Below are 22,275 nucleotides of genomic sequence, written 5' to 3'. Positions count from 1 at the left end.
CTGCCTTGCTCTGAAACTCATATTTAAGTGCTTGGCAGAGGGTCCATAAAACCACATTTACACTATTTTTCTACTGATGCATTGTCGAATAATACGTGGGAGAAATTAATACCGAAAGCTTTCTGGGCAAGCTATGATTTCCACTGTTTTATTACAATGGTCATTTTTCCCTATGTGGGTGGAATTAAACGGATTATTAATTAATACACAAGGACCTCACACTACTGTTCTTGTCAATTGCCAGTTTTATTACCCTAGGAATATCTCATCTAAATCATTCTGCAACTCGTTCTGATGATTTTACGTCATCATCTGCCAACAGTCTAAGAGAGCTGCTCAGATTATCTCCAAAATATTTTATATAGACTGATAACAATGTATGGTCAATAACGCTACCTTCAGGAACCTGAGAGGTAGCTAATGCTCCACTGGATGACTTCCCTTCAGTTACTACGAACTGTGAAACAGCCGCAGAGCAGACACAATACTCTTTAGCCACGTAATTTGATTAGAAGGTTCTTTGTGAAGAACGGCGTTGAAACTCTTTTGAAAATTTAGAAATATGGAACTAACTTGAAAACCTCTGGCAACAGCACTCATAACTTCAGGCCAATAAAGAGCCATTTGTGTTTCACAAGAATAGTATTTTCTGAATCCGTTGTTTTCATCAAGGTACTTTGTAGTGTTGCAACAAAGAATGAAGGGTGTTTGTTACAGGTGCAAGCAAAACGCTGGGTAAGGGACAATGAAAAAAGCGTATAATGACACTAAACATAGGTCCAGAATGCGATTACTGCCCTGATACGACTTTTACATATGAACATTTTATAACAGAGTATTTGGGTGATGTTGCTTACAGTGAAAAGATTTGTGTGTGGTACATTTCCATGTGTTTTTTGTATGTGGATATTTAAAAGCTTTGATTTATTCCAGCTCTGCACTTAAAGTCGATTAACTCCGGGTATTCGCTGTTGATAGCTGTCAGTTCACGTGCAAAAAGATTATTTCATTCTCCAAACAATAATTGGACAAGTACAAAGAATATATAAAATACCTCTTTTATGGCTTTAAAAATTAGCTTTTTTCCTGCCTGCAATTCCGCTAGAAGAGGGCATTCATGAATTTTAATTTTTTAGAACTGCTGTTAAAATACTTTACATCTATTTGACTGTATGCTAGCAACTCTGCTGGTCCACATCCATGCAGGGCTTCCGCATAGAATTTTAAGTTCACAACTTTTGCAAATGAGTGTCCTTTAAATGTAGTTATTCCGTCAGTTTTAAACGGTTGTTCTGATGCTAGGTGCACAGCATTCAGTGCTACACATTTGGATGGAATATAACTGTCTTTTTAAGGCAGTTTAACTGGGAGTGGAGCTTCTGAAGCAGATTTTTTCATATACCTTTCAGCGTGGTAAACGTTATCGATTTCACTGATTTCGTCCAGTATTCTGTCTCGTGACTAATTTCCATTTCTGTTTATTGAAAATTCAGATATTTTATATTAGCCAGTTGTAGCCAGCTTTCTCTATAATGTGCGAAATATATCAACCCTGCTTTCCCATTTGCAATAACTTCTCCTTTCGCTATTTGCAATTTATATTCCTCCTCTATGGCAGCTGTTTTCTTTGCATACTCCATTTCATCTTTTGCTTTCGGTGTCCTCATATCAGTTTTACTTTTCGTACACGCAACACAATAACTAGACTTAAAGCAGTATTCTCTTTAACGGAAAATAGCTTACGCCTGTACAATGCATTTGCCTTTTTCTAAAAGCTTGTGGAATAACATTGTTTGTGGGTACCAGTCATAAGTCGGCTATATCTATATCTGACTGTATTGCGGAGAAAATGTTCTGGATTGAAATAAATATGTTTCACTTGCTTTAATATCACACTTCCGTGTAATACTTACATTGTCTTTGTTGGTGTCAGTATTAAGAATCTCCACGTACTTCACTGGTAGATAGTAAAACTGTATACCTACAGAACATAATTTATAAGCTGTTTTCGGTCTGGAGTGTCTCGAAGGTTTAGTTGTAACCAGTAAATATTCTGGTATTCTAATTAGTGTAGCAGACAAACTGCAGAACATTGCCAAAGGCCATACAGCAGCTGTTCTGAAGTTATTCGTTATCTGACCCTTCGTGGGTGTAATTGGCACATAGAACAGTGGAGCACATTGGAAATACTTTTTGTTAGAGTTTAAAGCACTTAAATATTCTTGTACGGAATCAAACACACGATCCATTCTTTAGTTGTATGTTGTAGCCTCGAGCCTGGTAGTAACATATTCTTTGTCGAGGAGGACGTAAAATTTTCTTGTAGTCGCTTGCCTGGACATCTCTTGAAACCTCTAAGGTGGTTACTGATAACTTTGTTCACACGTGGACTTATCATTGGTCATATAAATGTATCACGTATCTTACCCCACAATTAAGGTAATCCACTTTAAACAGTCTATTCGCACTGTCTTATAATTGTCCACAATCACATTGATGTTTCTCTGGCAGTCTCCTTTCTTGCAGAAGTTGTGGTTTGATATCAATAGTCGTACATCTCTGTTTTATCAAAAATTCCGGCAAAATCTTGTGTTATGTCCAAATCCTTTCTCATATATAAAAATGCAACCCTGAAAGAAGCACATGGGGAAGCAGTGCAATGTCACAATAATTTTGACTACTGAATGTACAATATAACAAGACTTTTAGGTCGGTACGCCCATGTAACATTATGCCTCCCCACGCTATAAGAAAAACACCATCAAAACGATCACGTTCTAGAATGTTCCCGGGTGCACTACATGTTCCCATCTCTCACCGTATGAGACTACTTCCACAATAATTGCTCAGCCTGAAACTGCTCTCATCCGAGACGGGCACACGTTCCCAGTTCTCTTTGGTACAGTCCCTATGCTGTTGAGACCATCGAAAATGGTGCCACTGATGTGCAGATGTCAACGGAACACAATCTAATGGTTCTCAGGGAAAGAGACCAACCACCTAGAGTCTCTGTACCACTCTGTAACGTGAGACTGCGTGCATTGCAATACTGTTAAGTATGGTTGCAGTTACACCTGCTGTCCGATGTCGGACTGTTCTTGAGGTTGGAGAATATAGTGTTGGTCTGCTCCTGTAGTTGAGCTTCTCAAAAAAATGGTTCAAATGGCTCTGAGCACTATGGGACTCAACTGCTGAGGTCATTAGGCCCCTAGAACTTAGAACTAGTTAAACCTAACTAACCTAAGGACATCACAAACATCCATGCCCGAGGCAGGATTCGAACCTGCGACCGTAGCGGTCTTGCGGTTCCAGACTGCAGCGCCTTTAACCGCACGGCCACTTCGGCCGGCTGAGCTTCTCCTTCGGGAAGCAGTGCCTGTGGTTCAGAACACTTCCCAGGTGCGTGAAACAATGGTGTGAGCAAAACCAAACTACTGGGGTCCACTAGTCCACTTGTTACCGTTTCTCGATTATTCTTCCCCGTGTGAAGTCATCCGAATGTTGTCTGTGGGCCATCCTGTAATGAAGAACACCACCATAGACCACCCTAATGCTCTCTCATTGACATACTGAAACGTCCCCTTAGAAAAATTAATGAATTACTGTGCTAATAAACCTCTACGTTATTTGATTTTGAATCAGCTGAGCAGAACTGAACGTACTCAGACATTTGCTCTTCACTTATTCTGCTCAACACTAAACTGACACACAATATTTTTTAGCGCAACGCAATCTGACTGTTAATAGTCCCTACAAAAGAATGGTCCTGACTAACAATAACCTATACCTTTCATGAATCACTTACCTCACAAAAATCTTCGTTACTCGAACTAAGCAATACAGCGAGCGCCAATACTGCCAGCTAAATAAAAGATTCTAACTACTGAAGGCACTAACTACTGATAGGCATACTTAGCAATTGAAAGATTTTGATAGAGAACAAACAATGTATTTACCTTAATAGTGTTGAAAAATCATAATATATATATATGTGTCCATTTGTAAAGACGGATGTCATGAACTGAGATATATATATATATATATCAGTTCATGACATCCGTCTTTACAAATGGACACACGTCCGGATCATCCGCTCTCAAAACTCCACCATCTCTTTCCCCACATCCACCACTGCTGGCGGCTCACCTCCAACTGCGCAACGCTACGCGCTGTTCACATCCAACTGCCCAACACTACAGCAGCGACTATTCCAACAATGCCAAGCAGCCACAGACTTCACACAGCACAGTCAGTGATTTTCATATAGAGCGCTAGGTGGCGTTACAAACATAAAAACCTAAACAGCCTACTTACAATACATTGTCTCTTCCTGTTCCTTCAACTGCCAGCCCATTTGGTGTTGTAGCCACGCTGACCTCACACCACATGACGTCCAGCTTTCTGTGCACAACTATGACATGTCTGGCAACATGGTCCTCCACTGAGATAATAATATTTATTTCTTACTCTGTCTACGACGTCTTTAAGTTTTCCAGAGCAGTGTAGTATTGAGACTGAAGTGAGAGGCAGATGCACTAACTGCAGAGCGGACGGTGACGCTGAGTGTGCTGCGTGTTGTGTGGTGCCCAGGCGACGCTGTTCGCGTTCTCGCACATGCTGCGGCACGCGCCGAGCCGCGACTCGCTGCAGAGCAGCAGCGACGGCCGGGGCTCGGCGCCCGGCTCGCCGTCGCTGGTGGTGGTGCCGGTGCCGCAGCAGCTGCCCCTGGGCCTCAGCCTGGGGCTGGGCGCCCACAAGCCGCGCCGCGCCTCCTTCCGCTTCTCCAGCCTCCACAAGCGCCGCTCCAAGTCGCAGGCCAACATCGCCGCCGTCGCCGCCGCCACCGCCGCCGCCGCACACGCCAAGGTAGCACACTCTTCCTCCACGACTCGCAGAAACGCATACTTCCTAGACTTGCGGCCGCCTATTTGCACGATAAAGCTGAATATCACATCCGTAAAGGATGGCATTATGAAGGCTGCGGCTGTTTATATAACAGGGATTCAAATGTAAACAGAACACCCGCCAGAATAGGACCTTGGAATGGTTCCATTTAAAAGTAACCACGACACGCTTGAAGACATTTATAGGGTGTTACAAAAAGGTACGGTCAAACTTTCAGGAAACATTCCTCACACACAAAGAAAGAAAATATGTTATGTGGACATGTGTCCGGAAACACCTACTTTCCATGTTAGAGCTCATTTTATTACTTCTCTTCAAATCACATTAATCATGGAATGGAAACACACAGCAACAGAACGTACCAGCGTGACTTCAAACACTTTGTTACAGGAAACCTTCAAAATGTGCTCCGTTAGCGAGGATACATTCATCCACACTCCGTCGCATGGAATCCCTGATGCGTTGATGCAGCCCTGGAGAATGGGAGAATGGCGTATTGTATCACAGCCGTCCATAATACGAGCACGAAGATTCTCTACATTTGGTACCGGGGTTGCGTAGACAAGAGCTTTCAAATGCCCCCATAAATGAAAGGCAAGAGGGTTGAGGTCAGAAGAGCGTGGAGGCCATGGAATTGGTCCGCCTCTACTAATCCATCGCTCACCGAATCTGTTGTTGAGAAGCGTACGAACACTTCGACTGAAATGTGCAGGAGCTCCATCGTGCATGAACCACATGTTGTATCGTACTTGTAAAGGCACATGTTCTAGCAGCACAGGTAGAGTATCCCGTATGAAATCATGATAACGTGCTCCACTGAGCGTAGGTGCAAGAACATGGGGCCCAATCAAGACATCACCAACAATGCCTGCCCAGACGTCCACAGAAAATCTGTGTTGATGACATGATTGCACAACTGCGTGCGGATTCTCGTCAGCCCACACATGTTGATTGTGAAAATTTACAATTTGATCACGTTGGAATGAAGCCTCATCCGTAAAGAGAACATTTGCACTGAAACGAGGATTGACACATTGTTGGATGAACCATTCGCAGCAGTGTACCCGTGGAGGCCAATCAGCTGCTGATAGTGCCTGCACACGCTGTACATGGTACGGAAACAACTGGTTCTCCCGCAGCACTCTCCATACAGTGACGTGGTCAACGTTACCTTGTACAGAAGCAACTTCTCTGACGCTGACATTAGTGTTATCGTCAACTGCACGAAGAATTGCCTCGTCCATTGCAGGTGTCCTCGTCGTTCTATGTCTTCCCCAGTCGCGAGTCATAGGCTGGAATGTTCCGTGCTCCCTAAGACGCCGATCAATTGCTTCGAACGTCTTCCTGTCGGGACACCATCGTTCTGGAAATCTGTCTTGATACCTTTTTGTAACACCCTGTATTCCACTGGGAGACGAGACGATCAATTTGCAAGAGGTGACTATTAAGACGGCTTGAGTAGATTTGGTTCTGTATCAGGAGGCACTCTCCTATTCGCTCCTTGCCAGTTTTCCGCAGAAGGATGGTAGTGACCTGTGGTCGCCAGTAGGCTCATGAGGGGACCTTGTGGGAGGTGCATCGCGTTATGAGCTCCCACTTTGCCTGCTTATAGTGTGGGTAGGCACCTGTCACACCCTAAAATTGTAGGTGCCATTGCGGCCTCGTTTTTGAAATATTGCTTGTTAAATTTTCGGCAGCTCTTTATATACAGGGAAGTTTCACTATTGTGGCACGTGAGCCAGTAGCCGACCCTGGAAGGAACACACATCAAGGATTTACTGAATGATTAATTTGGGTCTGGGAAATGGTGATGAGGAACCTCAGGCTGCAGAAGAAGAATATGCGCATGCTGAACTGCCACCAGTTAAAGGGGACAGTGAAGGTGCTAAATTGTGCTACTGCTAAAGACTGAATATGATTCCTCATTCTTTGAATGCTGTAATTTATGACTGAAATTATTAGTCACCTTATTTATATCATTTAATTGTAGACATTTTTGTTACTGTTTTTGTGAAAAAAAGTGGCAAGCGAGCGAGACCCCGTTCAGGTGACCCTGGTTCGAGACCCGTCTATGCTACTTTTGTTTTTCCAAATGCTTGTTTTAATTTCCAATTCCTCATGAAAATCACGCAAGAAATTGATTACAAGGAATTACAAGCCTCTATAAATCAAAATTACAAATTGAATGTCACATTTTGTTTCAATCTTTTGCGTTTATTTTTATTTTCACAGGAAATCAACCGTAATCAAAGCGTTGGTATACATAAATTTGCCTATTTACCTGAAAATTGAGAGAAGTTGTTAAAATATTTCTTCGAAAATAGTCATAAAGCCGTCATTCAAATGTTGGAACAGGGTCATAGAAAATTTTATAACTGTCAGATCGTTGACGCGTCGTCGCGCCTAAATCCTTGTTTATGGTCTGTGACCGTTGGCGTTTCCCTTTTTGTACCTGCCGTTCCACGAATAAAGGGACTCTACTGTCTGTGTACGTGAGTAGTGACAGTTATAACTGCCCAATAAACGTTTCTCGTCCGTTGAAAGCTTGGTTTTGAAGTGTGCAGACGTTTATCCTTTAAAATTGAGCAAAAAGTGCAAGCTGTTCACGAGTTGCCAGTCAGTGCAATTTTGATAATATTGAACATTTGGTGGAAGACTAAGGAGGTGTGGGTTCCACCTAACAATGAAAAACGGTAGGAGTTAACAAATTTTGACAAAATTTGACTTTCAATGTGTAATTTTGATTTGTAGAGGCTTCTAATTCTTTTTAATCAATTCCTTGCGGAATTTTGATGATTAATTATAAATTAAAAAAGGCATTTGAAAAAAATGAAAAAAAGTAGCATTGACAGGTCTCGAACCAGGGTCGCCTGGACGGAAGTCTCGCTCCCTTGTCACTTTTTTTAACTTTTTTTTTTTAAACTCGTTGTTTTCGTCTTCGTTCTTTGTATGTGCTCGGGGCGGGCGTCGCAAGACACCCGTTTCAGTTCGTCGTTGATCCATTAACACAGTTCCTTTAATACAGAGGGCAGCTAACCCTCTAACCGAACACGCTGAGTTATCGTGCCGGCGACGTCACTCGGCTACTCGCTCACCTGGGACAATAGTGAAACTTTTCTGTATATAAAGAGCTGCCGAAACTTTAACAGGTCATATTTCAAAAACGAGGCCGCATTGGCACCTACAATTTTAGGGTGTGATAGGTACCCACCGACACTATAAGCGGGCGAAGTGGGAGCTCATAACGAGATGCACCTCCCACAGGGTCCCCTCATCAGTGAAAGAAGTTCCAGAATTAGTTATTTATTTCCATAAAAATACAGGTATCGTCTTGACTCGTGGTTGGCATCGTCTGCCAATTCCCGCTGCGGAATCGCGTCGGAAGCGGCCTTAAGCCCGCTCACGGCGGCTGACACGGCACACCTCGTTCCAGCCGGCTGCTGCACTGGCGGTTCGCCGCTTGTGGTACCCGCGGCTCCGGCTGTACAGCAACGCCGCGGTACAGCCGCGCTGAAATGCGCCGATTCTGTGAACACAGAGACTCCAGCGGCGTACTGAAATTCCACACGCCGACTTGGGAGGTGGTCTGTCACCTCTCGCTGACCACTCTTATTCGTCATCCATCGTACCGCTATGACGGTTGCCATGTAACCGTGGAGTTCGACGATATTTGCCTGCCATCCACATACGCCCTATTCAGTCTGCCGGAATGTCAGGGACTTAGGTGCCGTGACCCTGGTGGAACAGAAAGGCCTCCAGGTCCTCCCATCTGCGACAGAGGCAGACTGTGGTGATGAGCTCTGCGACTGGTGATTATGGCGAGATAGCCATCTGTTCCAGTAGCCGCTGTTATTGTGCATGGCGTGCAGGAAATCTGCAGCAAACTTTTGCCAGACATCACTTCGTTGCAATCAGGGAATCGAGTGGAAACATCATGTACGCCACATGTCCTGTCTATACATATTATGTGTCTTTAATGCTGTGGTATCCATTGCCTTCTGCTTCCTCATGCTGTTGATCATTGCTGATTCTTCCGCATTTTAGAGGCAGTTTCCCACCCCAAGGGCAAAAGAGGGTCCTGAACCTCTGTCCGCTCCTCCGCCCTTTTTACATGCCCGTTGGTAGGGCGACAGTGACTCCTTATGCCGGAAGTCTTCGTATGTCATTGATTATAATTTTTATCCAAAATACAAACACTTGCTGAGTTCGAATTAAGGACCCAGAACGTTTTGATAGGTAGTCAATACGCTACCCCTACACCACGGGTGTACATCCTAGCCCCAGACAGATTCATAACGCTATACAGATAGTCGTGAAAATCTGTGCTTGTGAATTTTTAATAGCTAAAATCTGAAACGGGAAACGTGGAGTGCATGCAGTAGGTAATCGATGTATGAGTTGTTCAGCTAAGTAACTAATTTTATTGCACTGCAGAATGACACGGACTGTTGCGTGATTTTGCTCACTGACACCTACTCTCTACATTCCTTACTGTAATCTATTGCGTTCGCCCCATGCTTTTCGTTTTAAATCTCACAAGTGTTGTCATAAAAATTTCACACGCACAAAAAGTTTCAGGTCTATTTGTGATGTGCTAGGAATCTGTACCGGGCTAGGAGGAATTGTTTTATGGTTTTAGTCCGTTTTAAAATATGTTAGATTGCCGGCCGGTGTGGCCGTGCGGTTAAAGGCGCTTCAGTCTGGAACCGCATGACCGCTACGGTCGCAGGTTCGAATCCTGCCTCGGGCATGGATGTGTGTGATGTCCTTAGCTTAGTTAGGTTTAAGTAGTTCTAAGTTCTGGGGCTGATGACCACAGAAGTTAAGTCCCATAGTGCTCAGAGCCATTTTAACCATTTTTGAACCAAAATATGTTAGATTAAAAAATTATACACGTAATTAACGCCTACTTTTTAGTATTGTCTGTCTGAAGTTTTCAATTGCTTTCAAACATTTTTATGAAATTACAACAAAGACATGTGAATCAGCCAATATATTGCTTCCTCCTACGTATATCTCGTAAAAATATTGTGAAAGTAAAAGTTAGAGAGCATCGAGCTCACGCGGAGGCTCATCATCAGTCGTTCTTACGGCGAAATATTCACGACTGGGACAGGAAAAGGGGAAAACAGCAGTGGCACTCATAGTACCCTCCACCACACAACAGACAAGAAACCGAGTTCACATTACATTGTCATCAAGTTCTGACCTATGTTGATGTTTTCAAGACTCTACCACATCAGGAAGTTAGCTTCAAATCAACTGCAAAATTTGTACCGTACAAGCAAACAGATAAGACAGTGACCTAATAGAAACACGTTAAATAAAAAGAGACCAGATCGTAATAAATGCCAAGAAAAATATAACGTACTACAAAAAAAATCGCCTGTGTATATTTAAATCGCATCCATCGCTATTGTACCTTCGAGTGTAGGTGTAGTAATGGTCAAAAAATTGAAAACGCTGGTCCCATTCCTACAGATACACATCACAGTTTTTAAAAATTCCATCATATTGAACATACTGCAGGACAGTGTTTAATGTGGCCATGCGACTGCAAAACAGCTGTTGCAGAGAACTAACGCTAAAGTATACACAGGTACACAAAGTCGATGTAGTCCGCTTACAAAGATGATGCATATGGATGTGTCATAAATATTTGCTAATGGTGAAATATCGAAATTGTACAGTCTAAAGGAAAAATGACAGCTGCTGGCGGCATGCAATCATTTAAACACTTTATCGCAATTGAGGACCCAATCGCAATGAACAAAGCATTTCTTTGCTATAAAAAATAAGCACGTAAACTCGTATCTCATACATATTACTCAGTCAGGACCTGCCTCAAGACAAGACCTTCTCACTTCCTTTGAAGGAGTATTTCGTTGGAGGGCCCTTAGCAGGCAAACAGTTTTTTTTATGAACGTTCCGCAACTACAGTTTTTCATTTTGTTTATTGATCTCATTACCGTTCCAGCTACAAGTTTCAAATTACCATTCCTGCCATCAGCGAAGCTGTTAGTCAGAAATACGGTATCTCCAAACTATGATCAATGGTGACCATTCTCCAGCAGTCATTCCTGCCAACAGTCAAGCTGTCACCCTGCAATTTGACATCACTGTTTTCAAGCAGTCTTTCCCGTCAAAAGCCAAGCTCTCAAGCTGAGATCTAGGGTCACCACTCTGAAGTACTCATCCCCACTAAGAGCCGAGTTGTACACCTGGTTCTGTTGTCACTATTTTTAAGCAGTCATTCATGTCAACAGCCAAGCTACCACACCAGGAACCGGAATCACTCCTGCCGTAGCCAAGCCGTCTAGCTATGATCTGGCATTACTGTTCTCAAATAATTATTCTTGTCAACAGCCAAGCTACCACACTGGGACCCAAAATCACCTGTTCCAAGAAATCATTCCTTCCATAGCCAAGCTGACAGGCGTGGATTTGGCATCACCATTGGTCATGGCCAAACTAGCCACAGACAAAGTATGAACACTGGTGACCATTTCCAGGCAGTCATCTTAGAATAGTATTGTGAGCGGTACAGCAACTTACTTAGAAACGTACAAGGGATTGCCACAGAGACACTACAAGACACATTCAGTCGCGAAGGCAAATGGGAAGTATTATTTTTTTCTGTGTGGGCACCACAGCCTCAAGAAATCTGAAGAATGATATTTCTCTACCAGGATATATATATATATATATTTCGCACTACCGGTTTGAGGCAATGTGTTTTCTCAAGTGTGTCTCCAGTAACTAACGTGGCAAAACCGTCGTCATTAATTTAAAAATCGCGTGCCACGCACAACTTTGCAAAGCACAGTCGTCAAACATCCTCATCTTGGAATATTTCCTACGAAACATGTGTATAGCCTCACTCAACGAACTCAGTTGAATGAGGTTATACAGTGCCTTTCCTAGGAAATACTGCAAGATGAGGACGTTCGACGAAAGCGGTTTCCAAAGTTGTGCGTGGCACGCGATTTTTAAATGAATGACGACGATTTAATAACGTGTATTACTGAAGGCACAATTGAGGATGGGCAATGCCCGAAACTGGTAATGCGAAAGATAAAAAAATTTATACATGGTCTGATGGCAAAATTTCATTCTTCAAATGAGAGCTATTACACAAACACACAGATCACATCCCCAAAACTGAACACACTATCTACAAAGAAATGAGCCTTATCGACATCGTGTTAGACGACGGCGAGACGAATAAGTTAGCCTAGATGAAGACTGCAGCAAAAATGATTCCTCTGACATTAACACCAGCGACAAGACAAATGAACAGTAAAATGTACGTAATAGACAGCCCTACGCGACATTAAATGACGAAATAAAAATACACAGACAAGCTAGACTGTTGATTTATTAAATAGGGTCCACCACATGGAACTGATTACATCAATAAAGCAAAACTGTAGAACAGGTAATTTAGACAATTAGCGCGCATATTATGCGCGCCAAAAATAACACTCAACACGCACAACAAACGACACTAGACGTAGAAATAGTAGCACACAGATAAAGTAGAACAGGAAACTGTCAATAAGTTTACTATGATAGATTGTTGGCCAGTTATTGTAGCAGGCGCCACGTTAAACCTGTAATTGGACAGTATTAACGTAGAATAACTGTAACACAACTAATCTATCTATCCAACACAGACACACATTACAAAAACAACAACAAAACTTAGATATTAGAACAGTTATGCTATAGGTGTCTCGAATCGTGACATCAGTGTCGTGAATGATCTCGTGTGATAAACTAACAGTGGAACGTGCTGTGCATGGACGTCGGGATCGGTGACACATTCCGAGACCACTCCCCCTCCCCCTCCCACCCCAGCAGCGCCGGTGGGGAGACACACTAATCTTTCCCATTTTCTTTTCTTTCTGTTCTTAACAATTAAAATTTTATATTTTTCCGTTTCGAAATTTCATGTACTATAATTCCAAAAAGTAATGATAGCTGTATCATAAACAAAAAAGGATACAAGATCGGCACACAGCCCCTCCTCCACGGGAAGCCGCAAGGGCAACGGTTCCCGCGGCCTCAGCTGCGTAACCAAATTTCGTTGCGCGTTTGGGGTCGTGGGTACGGCTAAGAGGATTGAGTGAATCACTACATCCGCGCAAAATTTCTCAGATAGCGAGCGCTAGTTGTCTTCATGCAGAGTTGAAAAAAAAACCTTCTTCGCCAACAGCGAAGCCATCCAGAGGGATTCGTCATCACCATTTTCAAGTAAATCTTTGTCCTCGATGGTGAGTGTTCATCGGAGGTGAGGGTATCATCTGGAGTGCCCCAGGGAAGTGTGGTAGGTCCGCTGATTGTTTTATATCTACATAAATGATCTTTTGGATAGGGTGGATAGCAACGTGTGACTGTTTGCTGATAATGCTGTGGTGTACGGGAAGGTGTCGTCGTTGAGTGACTGTAGGAGGATACAGGATGACTTGGACAGGATTTGTGATTGGTGTAAAGAATGGCAGCTAACTCTAAATATAGATAAATGTAAATTAATGCAGATGAATAGGAAAAAGAATCCCGTAATGTTTGAACACTCCGTTAGTAGTGTAGCGCTTGACACAGTTACGTCGATTAAATATTTGGGCTTAACACTGCAGAGCGATATGAAGTGGGACAAGCATGTAATGGCAGTTGTGGGGAAGGCGGATAGTCGTCTTCGGTTCATTGGTAGAATTTTGGGAAGATGTGGTTCATCTGTAAAGGAGACCGCTTATAAAACACTAATACGACCTATTCTTGAGTACTGCTCGAGCGTTTGGGATCCCTATCAGGTCGGATTGAGGGAGGGCATAGAAGCAATTCAGAGGCGGACTGCTGGATTTGTTACTGGTAGGTTTGATCATCACGGGAGTTTTACGGAAATGCTTCAGGAACTCGGGTGGGAGTCTCTAGAGGAAAGGAGGCGTTCTTTTCGTGAATCGCTACTGAGGAAATTCAGAGAACCAGCATTTGAGGCTGACTGCAGTACAATTTTGCTGCCGCCAACTTACATTTCGCGGAAAGACCACAAAGATAAGATAAGAGAGATTAGGGCTCGTACAGAGGCATATAGGCAGTCATTTTTCCCTCGTTCTGTTTGGAATCGGAACAGGGAGAGAAGATGCTAGTTGCGGTACGAGGTACCCTCCGCGACGCATCGTATGGTGGATTGCGGAGTATGTATGTAGATGTAATCATTCCCGCCAACAGCCAGGCCGACAGGTTACGATCTAGCATCGCGGACAGTCATACTTTGAATATGACCAGTGGTGATGCTGACGGATTGCCTCATAGTAGGAATGATTGCTGACAACTTCTGTCTGCAAAAGTTACACTGTTTGTAGACGAAAGAATAACAGGAGGCCCACCTGAGAGTCGCTCTGTATGTGCCTGTCTGCAGGGGTCGCACCGACGCGGCGACACGCCAGAGCAGGAGATCCTGGCGTTCCAGAAGCAGCTGCAGAACCTGCCCGACTTCGACTCTCCGGACCACCCGGACCCGGTGGCGGCGGCGGCCGAGTTCCTCGCCGGCCGGCCGCACCTCCGGCCACGCTCGCGCTCAATGCCGCGCGTCTCCTACGAGAACTCGTCGTCGCGCTATCTCACGCTGCCCGACGCGTGGGCGCCGTGGCCCGGCGGCGGGGGCGGCGGGGGCGGCCGCCTGCACAGGGGCCGGTCTGCGGGGGCGCTGCCCGGCGCGGGCGACCACAGCCCGGCCGCAGCCACCACGCCCGTCGAGGAGCGCGCCGCCGTGGGGCTGGCTCCGGTGGCAGTGTCGGGGGCCGGCTCGGGGGCGGCGCCTGGCGCGGGGGCGGCGCCGGGGGGCGGCGGGGGCGGCGACCGCGGCGGCTCCGGCAGCCGGCGCTCCAGCCTCAGCCCCTCGGACCGGTCCGGCCGCCGCCGCGACAGCCCCGCCTGCATCCTGGTGGAGGTGCCTCCCTGGCACAGGGCCATCCTCAACTTTCTTGAGGTGAGTGTAGCTTCCTGTAATACAAGACAACGCTGTTGAGTCAGATAGCTGTGAGTGAGAAACAAATTAAAGAAAATATTGTAAGAAATGAAATGAAAGGTTTGTGTGGTATTATTGGGTGGGAGACCCCGTGGTTGTTACGCATCGTGGTGTAACTCTTTCTATTGGTTTACTGGATAAGTTCGTAGCGTTTTTCCCTAAGTTTAGTAAACACAAAAGATAAGCATAACAAAGACTTTTGTCACCAACATTATATTGATGAGCCAAAATATTATTACCACCTAGTTATAAGCGTTTGGTCCACTTCTGAAACGCAGTTCAGCAGTGATTCTGCGTGCGATGGACTCGACAAGTACTTAATAGGTTTCCAGAGGTTTGTGCCACCAGATGCCTACACTAAAGTCGCAGACTTCACGTACTTTACGGGCGCTTGGTTTGTGGGCACGGAGCTGGCACCCGATACTGTCCCACTTGGGTTTAATCGGATATAGATAAGCCGAATGTGATGGCCAAGACATCAACTCACTGTTATGTTTCTCAAACCACTGCAGCACGATTCTGGGATTTTGACACGGTCAGTTATCTTGCTGGACGATTACCATCGCCGTTGACGAAGACATCAAGGGGTTACAGATGGTCCCGAATAATGTTCACTTAGTCCACAGCTGTCATGGTGCCTTAGATTACTACCGCAGGTCCCATGGCAGCCCAGGTGAATGTCTCCCAAAACATAATACTGCTTCCATGGCGCGCTGCATGTTTCGTGCAAACGTTCGCCTCGATTACGGCGTATCTCAACACGGCCATCGACCTGGTTTAGCAGTGAATGGGCTTCATCCGGCCAGGTGACACGATTCCCTTGATCCACAGTCGTATCTCGATGATCCTGTGCCCACTGTAATCGTAACTGACGGTGTTGGTGGGTCAACGTGGGCACGCATAGGGGTCCTCTGTTGGGAAACACCATGGTTAACATTCTGCGCTGAAGGGTGAGCTCCAAAACAGTTGCGCCTGCTCCAGCACTGTTCTCTGTCGACAGATGTGCAACAGATCGCCGCCTATCCAACTTTAGAGAGCGAGAAAGCCCCCGACCGCTATGTTCTGTGATGAGATGTGGATGTCCAACTTCTTGTTGCCTACTCATGGTTTTAGGATCCTTCAACCACTTTCCATAGATGCTCATGACAGTAGCATGCAAACAGCCGAGCCGAACAGCTTCGCCATTTCCGAGATGCTCGCGTCCCAGACGCTGGGCCACAACGATCTTGCTTTTATCAAAGTCGCCTAAATCGGCAGATTTCCACATTTGCGCCACTTCTAGCCGCTAGAATGATTCCCCATTCGTCTCTTCTCCGCTCATACACTTCTCTTACCGCGTCACGTGTGCTCAGCGCCACCAGGCAGCACAAAACCTTGTGGTGGACAATGGTCACAATGTTTTGGCTCATTAGTGTTTATTCTCCTTCACTGTTTCTAATTGTCTGTCAACGCTGAGGTAACTTTTCGATTCCACGGCCGTAGAAATCTCGTGGTTTTGAGGTGAAGAACGCGTCGAACAGTATTCGGAGCGAATTTTCAGCCGGAAAAAGAGTTTCTTGAAGTTGCTTCTATAGAGAATGGAAAAAGGTGAAAATATGAGGACGCAAGATGAGTGAATAAAGCGGGTGCGAAATGATTTCCCAGCACAATTCCTGTGTGAGGGGAGAGAGGAGTTATTGCTGAGTGGCATCACTTGACGCGATCTTCCTGCTCATTGTTGTTGGATTGCCTGTGCAAGACATCTAAGTTGCTGCTAATAAACGTTAGCATGATGGTTACACCTCGAGGAAGTAATTCGTAGTACACCAAATCGTCGCTGTTCCACCATATGTATAACATCATCTTTAAAGGATGCGCACAGGTCTTTATACGGGGAGTTGCTGCTTTTTTCGGGCTCAGCCATCCCTTTCTTTTCCTTATATGTTAGCTTAAAGGCAACATTTCTCGCCAACAGTATAGGAGTTGTCGGTTTTGTTCACGAACCAGTTGATGACAAGCAAGCAGACATGCACGTTGGCCGCCTTCGGATTTCTGTGATTTTGGCGTAGAGCACGAATTTCCCATGTAACCGATTTTAGAACCTTTTCTATTATATGCAAATCTCGCACGATGGTGGAATGATCACAGTTCGTCCCATTTGCAAATTCTAGAGTGCACTGACATGGTTCATTGTGGATTATTGTGTTTAATAGATCTTCATCAAACCGTGAAGATCTTCCTAAACGTGGAGGGTTACTAATGTCAAAACGATCCTCCTTAGAACGAGAAAAACATTTTCTAATCGTTCTCTGTCCAATGGCATTGTCCCCATACACGATGAAAATGTATCTGGTTGCCTCTGCTTCTGTCACCCTTCTACTGAACTCAAACAGAAGGCCATGTGGGAAACGTTGGCACTCCATTTTCTAACGTCTGCAGCTCCATTCACTATCTCCAAATAACAAAATGACTGTATGTAAGCTCAAACAGCAAAAATAACATTCGATAAATGAACCCACAGCAACCGAAATACCAACATGTAAAACAAAAACGCTACGAACCTAAGAACCAACTTTATATTTGACGTCATTTCACTTGGCGACTTGCACATCAATGATGATGATGATATGAAATTATGATGATGACACAAACACGCAGACTCGGAGCGAAAAGAAAACACTCAGATCCATCCGGGTGTCGAACCTAATCTAGAGGCAGCGATACTAACCTTTAGACCACTTTCAGTTTCTTTGGCATCCGTACTCCCCTCTCAGAACCTCTTTCGCTCACCATATTTCGGTTTCTCGGCCAGGCTTCACTGCTGTTCTCTCCGTGTAGTCCCTCTATAATGATAGGTTTTCTTATAAAAATAAAACTCAAAATTTTTCTTTCGTCCTTGAGGGAAAAAATGTACTACTATAAATAAAATTAGCTTCTCTGAAGTAAGTTGTGACATATTAAATTTTGAAGAACTCTTCCGCTGCGAAAATTGTATTCTTCTTGCAGTAATATGTAATTTTTTCCTGGGGTAGACGGATATTCCGTTTTTTGTCAGTAAAAATGTCACATTCTTTAAGTATACCTTCTCTTTGTGCTTGTTAATGTAGTCTTCTTCCTTGATATCTGAGATTAACAGATAGTAAGTAACAGAAATTTCCTTCTGCGATTTAGCTCTGAAAGAACATACAGGTGCCTAGCAAATTAACATCTCTATTCTTAATCGAAGTTTCTTGATTCATTTATTTGCGGTCACTACTCTTCTGCTTATGCACTTGGGGACGTAATCTTTTATGTGTTCGCCGGCCGCGGTGGTCTCGCGGTTCTAGGCGCGCAGTCCGGAACCGTGCGACTGCTGCGGTCGCAGGTTCGAATCCTGCCTCGGGCATTGATGTGTGTGATGTCCTTAGGTTAGTTAGGTTTAAGTAGTTCTAAGTTCTAGGGGACTAATGACCACAGCAGTTGAGTCCCATAGTGCTCAGAGCCATTTGAGCCATTTTATGTGTTCCTGCACTGTAATAGTCTGTGCCGCTAAGTTTTTTGTAAGTAGTTATCTTTCTCTTTTCGATGCCAGTGTTTTCATACGTATCTTACATAGAACGAGTCTCTCGAACATATTCAAGTGAACAATCGTACAAATTTATTGCAATCACAATATCGATATCAACATTTTGCAACAATATACGTGGAGCATTAAATATCTTCAATGTCACTGAGAAAAAATTTGTCATTATCGCAGTTTCCAGACTCTGCAGACTACCCACTATTCCAGTCACCTCTCATCTTAGTCAAACTTTCTGAGTTTCGTCGTCCTGAATAACTTCCAAAGCCCATATTATTTATACCTAGTTATCATTGAGACTATAGCCCCCTGACCAGCATATTTCTGAAGTTCGTTTTACGGAGACTGAACTGCTTAATTTTGACTCGTCTCAGCAGAGAAGCTGCATACGATTCTTCTATGTTAAAGCAGTGAGCTGCACACAGAATGTAAACAGCAAGATGGCTGATTTGTTTAATACTAGCTTGGAGACCAGCGTAAGTTCCAGGTATATTATTCGCATTGTCATATGAGAGACCTCTGCTTAAGTGAATGTCCAAATCATATTTACTTAATAAATTTGTTAGTGAATAAGGTAATTCTACTGCATTTGGAAAAAAAACAGGTAAATCTTTCAACGGGAAGCCCATCTTTTGATAAATATCTTATAACAAAAGACAGCTGACCCATATTCGTAACATCGGGGGTGGAGTCTAATGTGGTGTAAATATATTTAATTTCCTTCACTTCATCTACATTGTAATTCACTAACCTTTCTGCTAGAACTGATATAAACCCTTCACATTTTTGAAAAGAAAGATAGGATGTGCTACCATTTCTTTGTTTACATGTTCTATATTTTAAATTAGAAAAATATTGAAATTTCCGCAATGTGTTGACACAAACTCATTGTTGTGAATGCTGACAGATGAACCTTGAATGGAATAGCTCCTGACCACGGCAGCAACTCGTTAACTCGTTTTAAGACGTCCCTCCAATATTTTATATCTGTCTGAAGCTGAGATGTTAGTTTCTTATCCATTCTCCACGTGATTTGTCCTCTAGTTTTTAAAGTTATCACACATTTCCTACATTCAGATGAATTTTCACGGGCAGTTAATCGAGACTGACTGTTTTGCCAGTCATTAAATCCCGTATTAGGTTTGGCAGACTGTGATGTTAGATTAAACAATAAGCATACGACACAAAATACATTACCTTTGCTTTGAGAGTATACAAAAAATAGTCTTCGTTGTTTCACGCCATTCCTTATCGTTCTGAAAAGCAATCCTTTATTTAAGTACCTCGGAAAGTCAATTTATTGCCTGCACGAATTACTGAAATTACGATCCATATTCTGTGCCACATGACCTTGATTAGCGACGTAATCGCGAAGGTATCACTGTCGCCATTCATTTTATATTCGTCTTATGGGTCCTCCGAAATTTTTTCTAATCTCGAAAACACTTGACTGAGATACACCATATGCTGCACTGTTTTCGATACTGTTCACCATATCATTGCAGTCTGATGTTTCTAGACCTGAGCGCGAGCTGAAACTAGCTGGCTTTGTTTTTATATATCACATCGGTTTTTGCACTCTTTCTCACAATTTCTTCTTTCTTTATTGCCTTATCTTTCGTGAGTTTCCGCCATTGAGAACCACTTTATCTTCCTCGAGTGTCGCTCATTTTAATTAATATTGAAAGATAAATTATGAACTAAACAATTGTACCCCATAGAGTTTCGAATTAAACTGAACTGCCAGCCAGGCGCCAGTCTGCTAGAATGACTGGCGGTATTTTCTTTGAATTTGAAGGGGCATTGTTGAGTGTCAACACTGGTTACTCCTACGACAGCGCTGACACTGTATCCCGCCACAAAGGTCAGTTGATGAACAGCGAGATCTGCCTTCCTAACGTATACCACAGGAGAAGGCACTGATCTCATTGTCACAACGTAACGTCATTACTAAAGCAAAACCTTACCTTTTCTCGTTGCCTAACTATACCATTCATGAGATCTGAGATGATTGATGCCAATGTTATCCATATCCATTTCATTGTGATTTAAGTTCGCATTTTTTTACAAGAGCTGCTAATGAAATGTTTAAAAAAAAAAAAAAAAAAAAAAACCAGCAGCGCAGAGGATGCGGAACCGCATAGTATCGAGCGGAGTCCTCGTAAGTCCGTAACAACGTTCCAGTGTGTGCGCGCCCGTCAATAAAAATGAGAAGCGAGAAATGCTGTCCAAACAGAGCTGTGCACGAAAGAACTACTTCCTTTGATGTGCCGACACTGCGCGGAACTGGTTGGTTGTTGCGCAGAGCGGCGCAGTTTGACTTCTCACCGGCTGCTCTGCGATTCGCCGAACCTCATTTCTTGGTTTTTCGTGGCGCGCCGTAGCCGATGTGGACGCGACTTCTTAAACCATCCTTAAAATCCACCGTCCTAGACAGCCACCTAGTCCGCCTGGGCCTAAATACGCCCGTGGTTAGGAGGCAGCAGCGACGATTTCTCTCGCAGGTGCTTCGTGACAAGATTGCCGCTATTCGCATTGGCTGTAATAATTCTACGACAATATATTTACCCAGGATGCAGCAGTCTTGTTAACTGAATCCTTGCAGCTTGAGTTGAGTTAAGCCACAACTCATCATCTACGGTTGCAACACTCAGTGCCTGGGATATTGTTGCTTTGACAGTTTCGAATGACATTAGCGCTGCAGCCGAAAGTATGTTTTTAATTGTTTTTTACTTAATTAAGGAAAAAGTTATATTTTTGAGTTCCAAGCATTAATAAACGATCAAGATACATAAATTATTGCGCAGTAAATGTAAAAACTGGAGACTGTCACTTATTCGCTGGCATAAGCCACAACTTATTCATGAAGGAATACTTTCAAATCAGTACATATTATAAAAATGGATGTATGTATGTTCATCTCCTCCTAAACCACTGAACCAGTTTCAACGAAACTTGTTACATATATCCATTAATGAAAGGCAACAACCGCTGTGGAGTAATAACCATCTAACCATCATACTTCAGAAGATGGCAGCGACGTCAACATCTACCGAGGGATTTCTCTGCTGCTAGTAGGATACAAAGTGATCTCCAAGATTTTAGTGGACAATGTAAAACTTCAATGTGATCAAACAATTGGTGAATATCAAGGAGGATTTCGACGTGGAAGGTCCTATACTGAGCAGATCTTCAGTCTGAAAACCATTCTCCAACAGAAACAAAAAAGGAGTACGAACTTCACCGTGGTTTTCGTCGACTTTGCGAAAGCTTATGATTCCACTCACCGGCAAACACTCATCTTAGTACTCCAAGAACGAGGTGTGGATTACAACACACTCACCCTCATCAAAAAGACTCTCACGGATACGACCTCTAAGGTGAAGTTCAGAGCAGAACTATCTCGGAGTTTCAACATCAAAACGGGGGTACGACAGGATCGATCACCCATTCTGTTTAATACAGTGCTTGAGAAAGTCATCAAAACCTGAGAATGTACGCTGAGGAATTTAGGAATGAAACCAGTTACCATTGAATCCGGGACCCGAAGAATCGAGATAAGGTGCCTTGCTTTCGCAGATGACATTGCAATCTTTACCAACAACTCTAAAGATGCTGTGTTGCTGTCCAATCCCTGCATGAGATAGCGGTGAAGTCAGGGTTACAAATATCGTATGACCGGCACTCCAGTAACACCACTTTGACGACTATACATGGAACGATTGGGAGGGTCAATCACTTTCGTTATCTTGGTGAATGGGTTCACCACAGTGGTAGAGACGGCACCTCTATCTTGGAAAGG

The 22,275-nt window shown here is 43.8% G+C and overlaps 1 protein-coding gene across 1 annotated transcript in view; it reads left to right on the top strand.

Annotated features, from left to right (window-relative positions):
- Positions 1 to 22,275, top strand: part of LOC124594436 — an 822,371-nt gene that overhangs the window by 286,516 nt on the left and 513,580 nt on the right. The window contains exons 25-27 of the mRNA XM_047132812.1: positions 4,591 to 4,833; positions 10,505 to 10,522; positions 14,327 to 14,896. Of these exons, the coding sequence (XP_046988768.1) occupies positions 4,591 to 4,833; positions 10,505 to 10,522; positions 14,327 to 14,896 (831 nt within the window). The remainder of the gene's footprint in view (positions 1 to 4,590; positions 4,834 to 10,504; positions 10,523 to 14,326; positions 14,897 to 22,275) is intronic.

The sequence above is a fragment of the Schistocerca americana genome, chromosome 2 (genome assembly GCF_021461395.2).
Source record: "Schistocerca americana isolate TAMUIC-IGC-003095 chromosome 2, iqSchAmer2.1, whole genome shotgun sequence".
In the NCBI taxonomy this organism is placed as follows: domain Eukaryota; kingdom Metazoa; phylum Arthropoda; class Insecta; order Orthoptera; family Acrididae; genus Schistocerca; species Schistocerca americana.
This window is presented reverse-complemented; position numbering and strand designations above follow the sequence as displayed.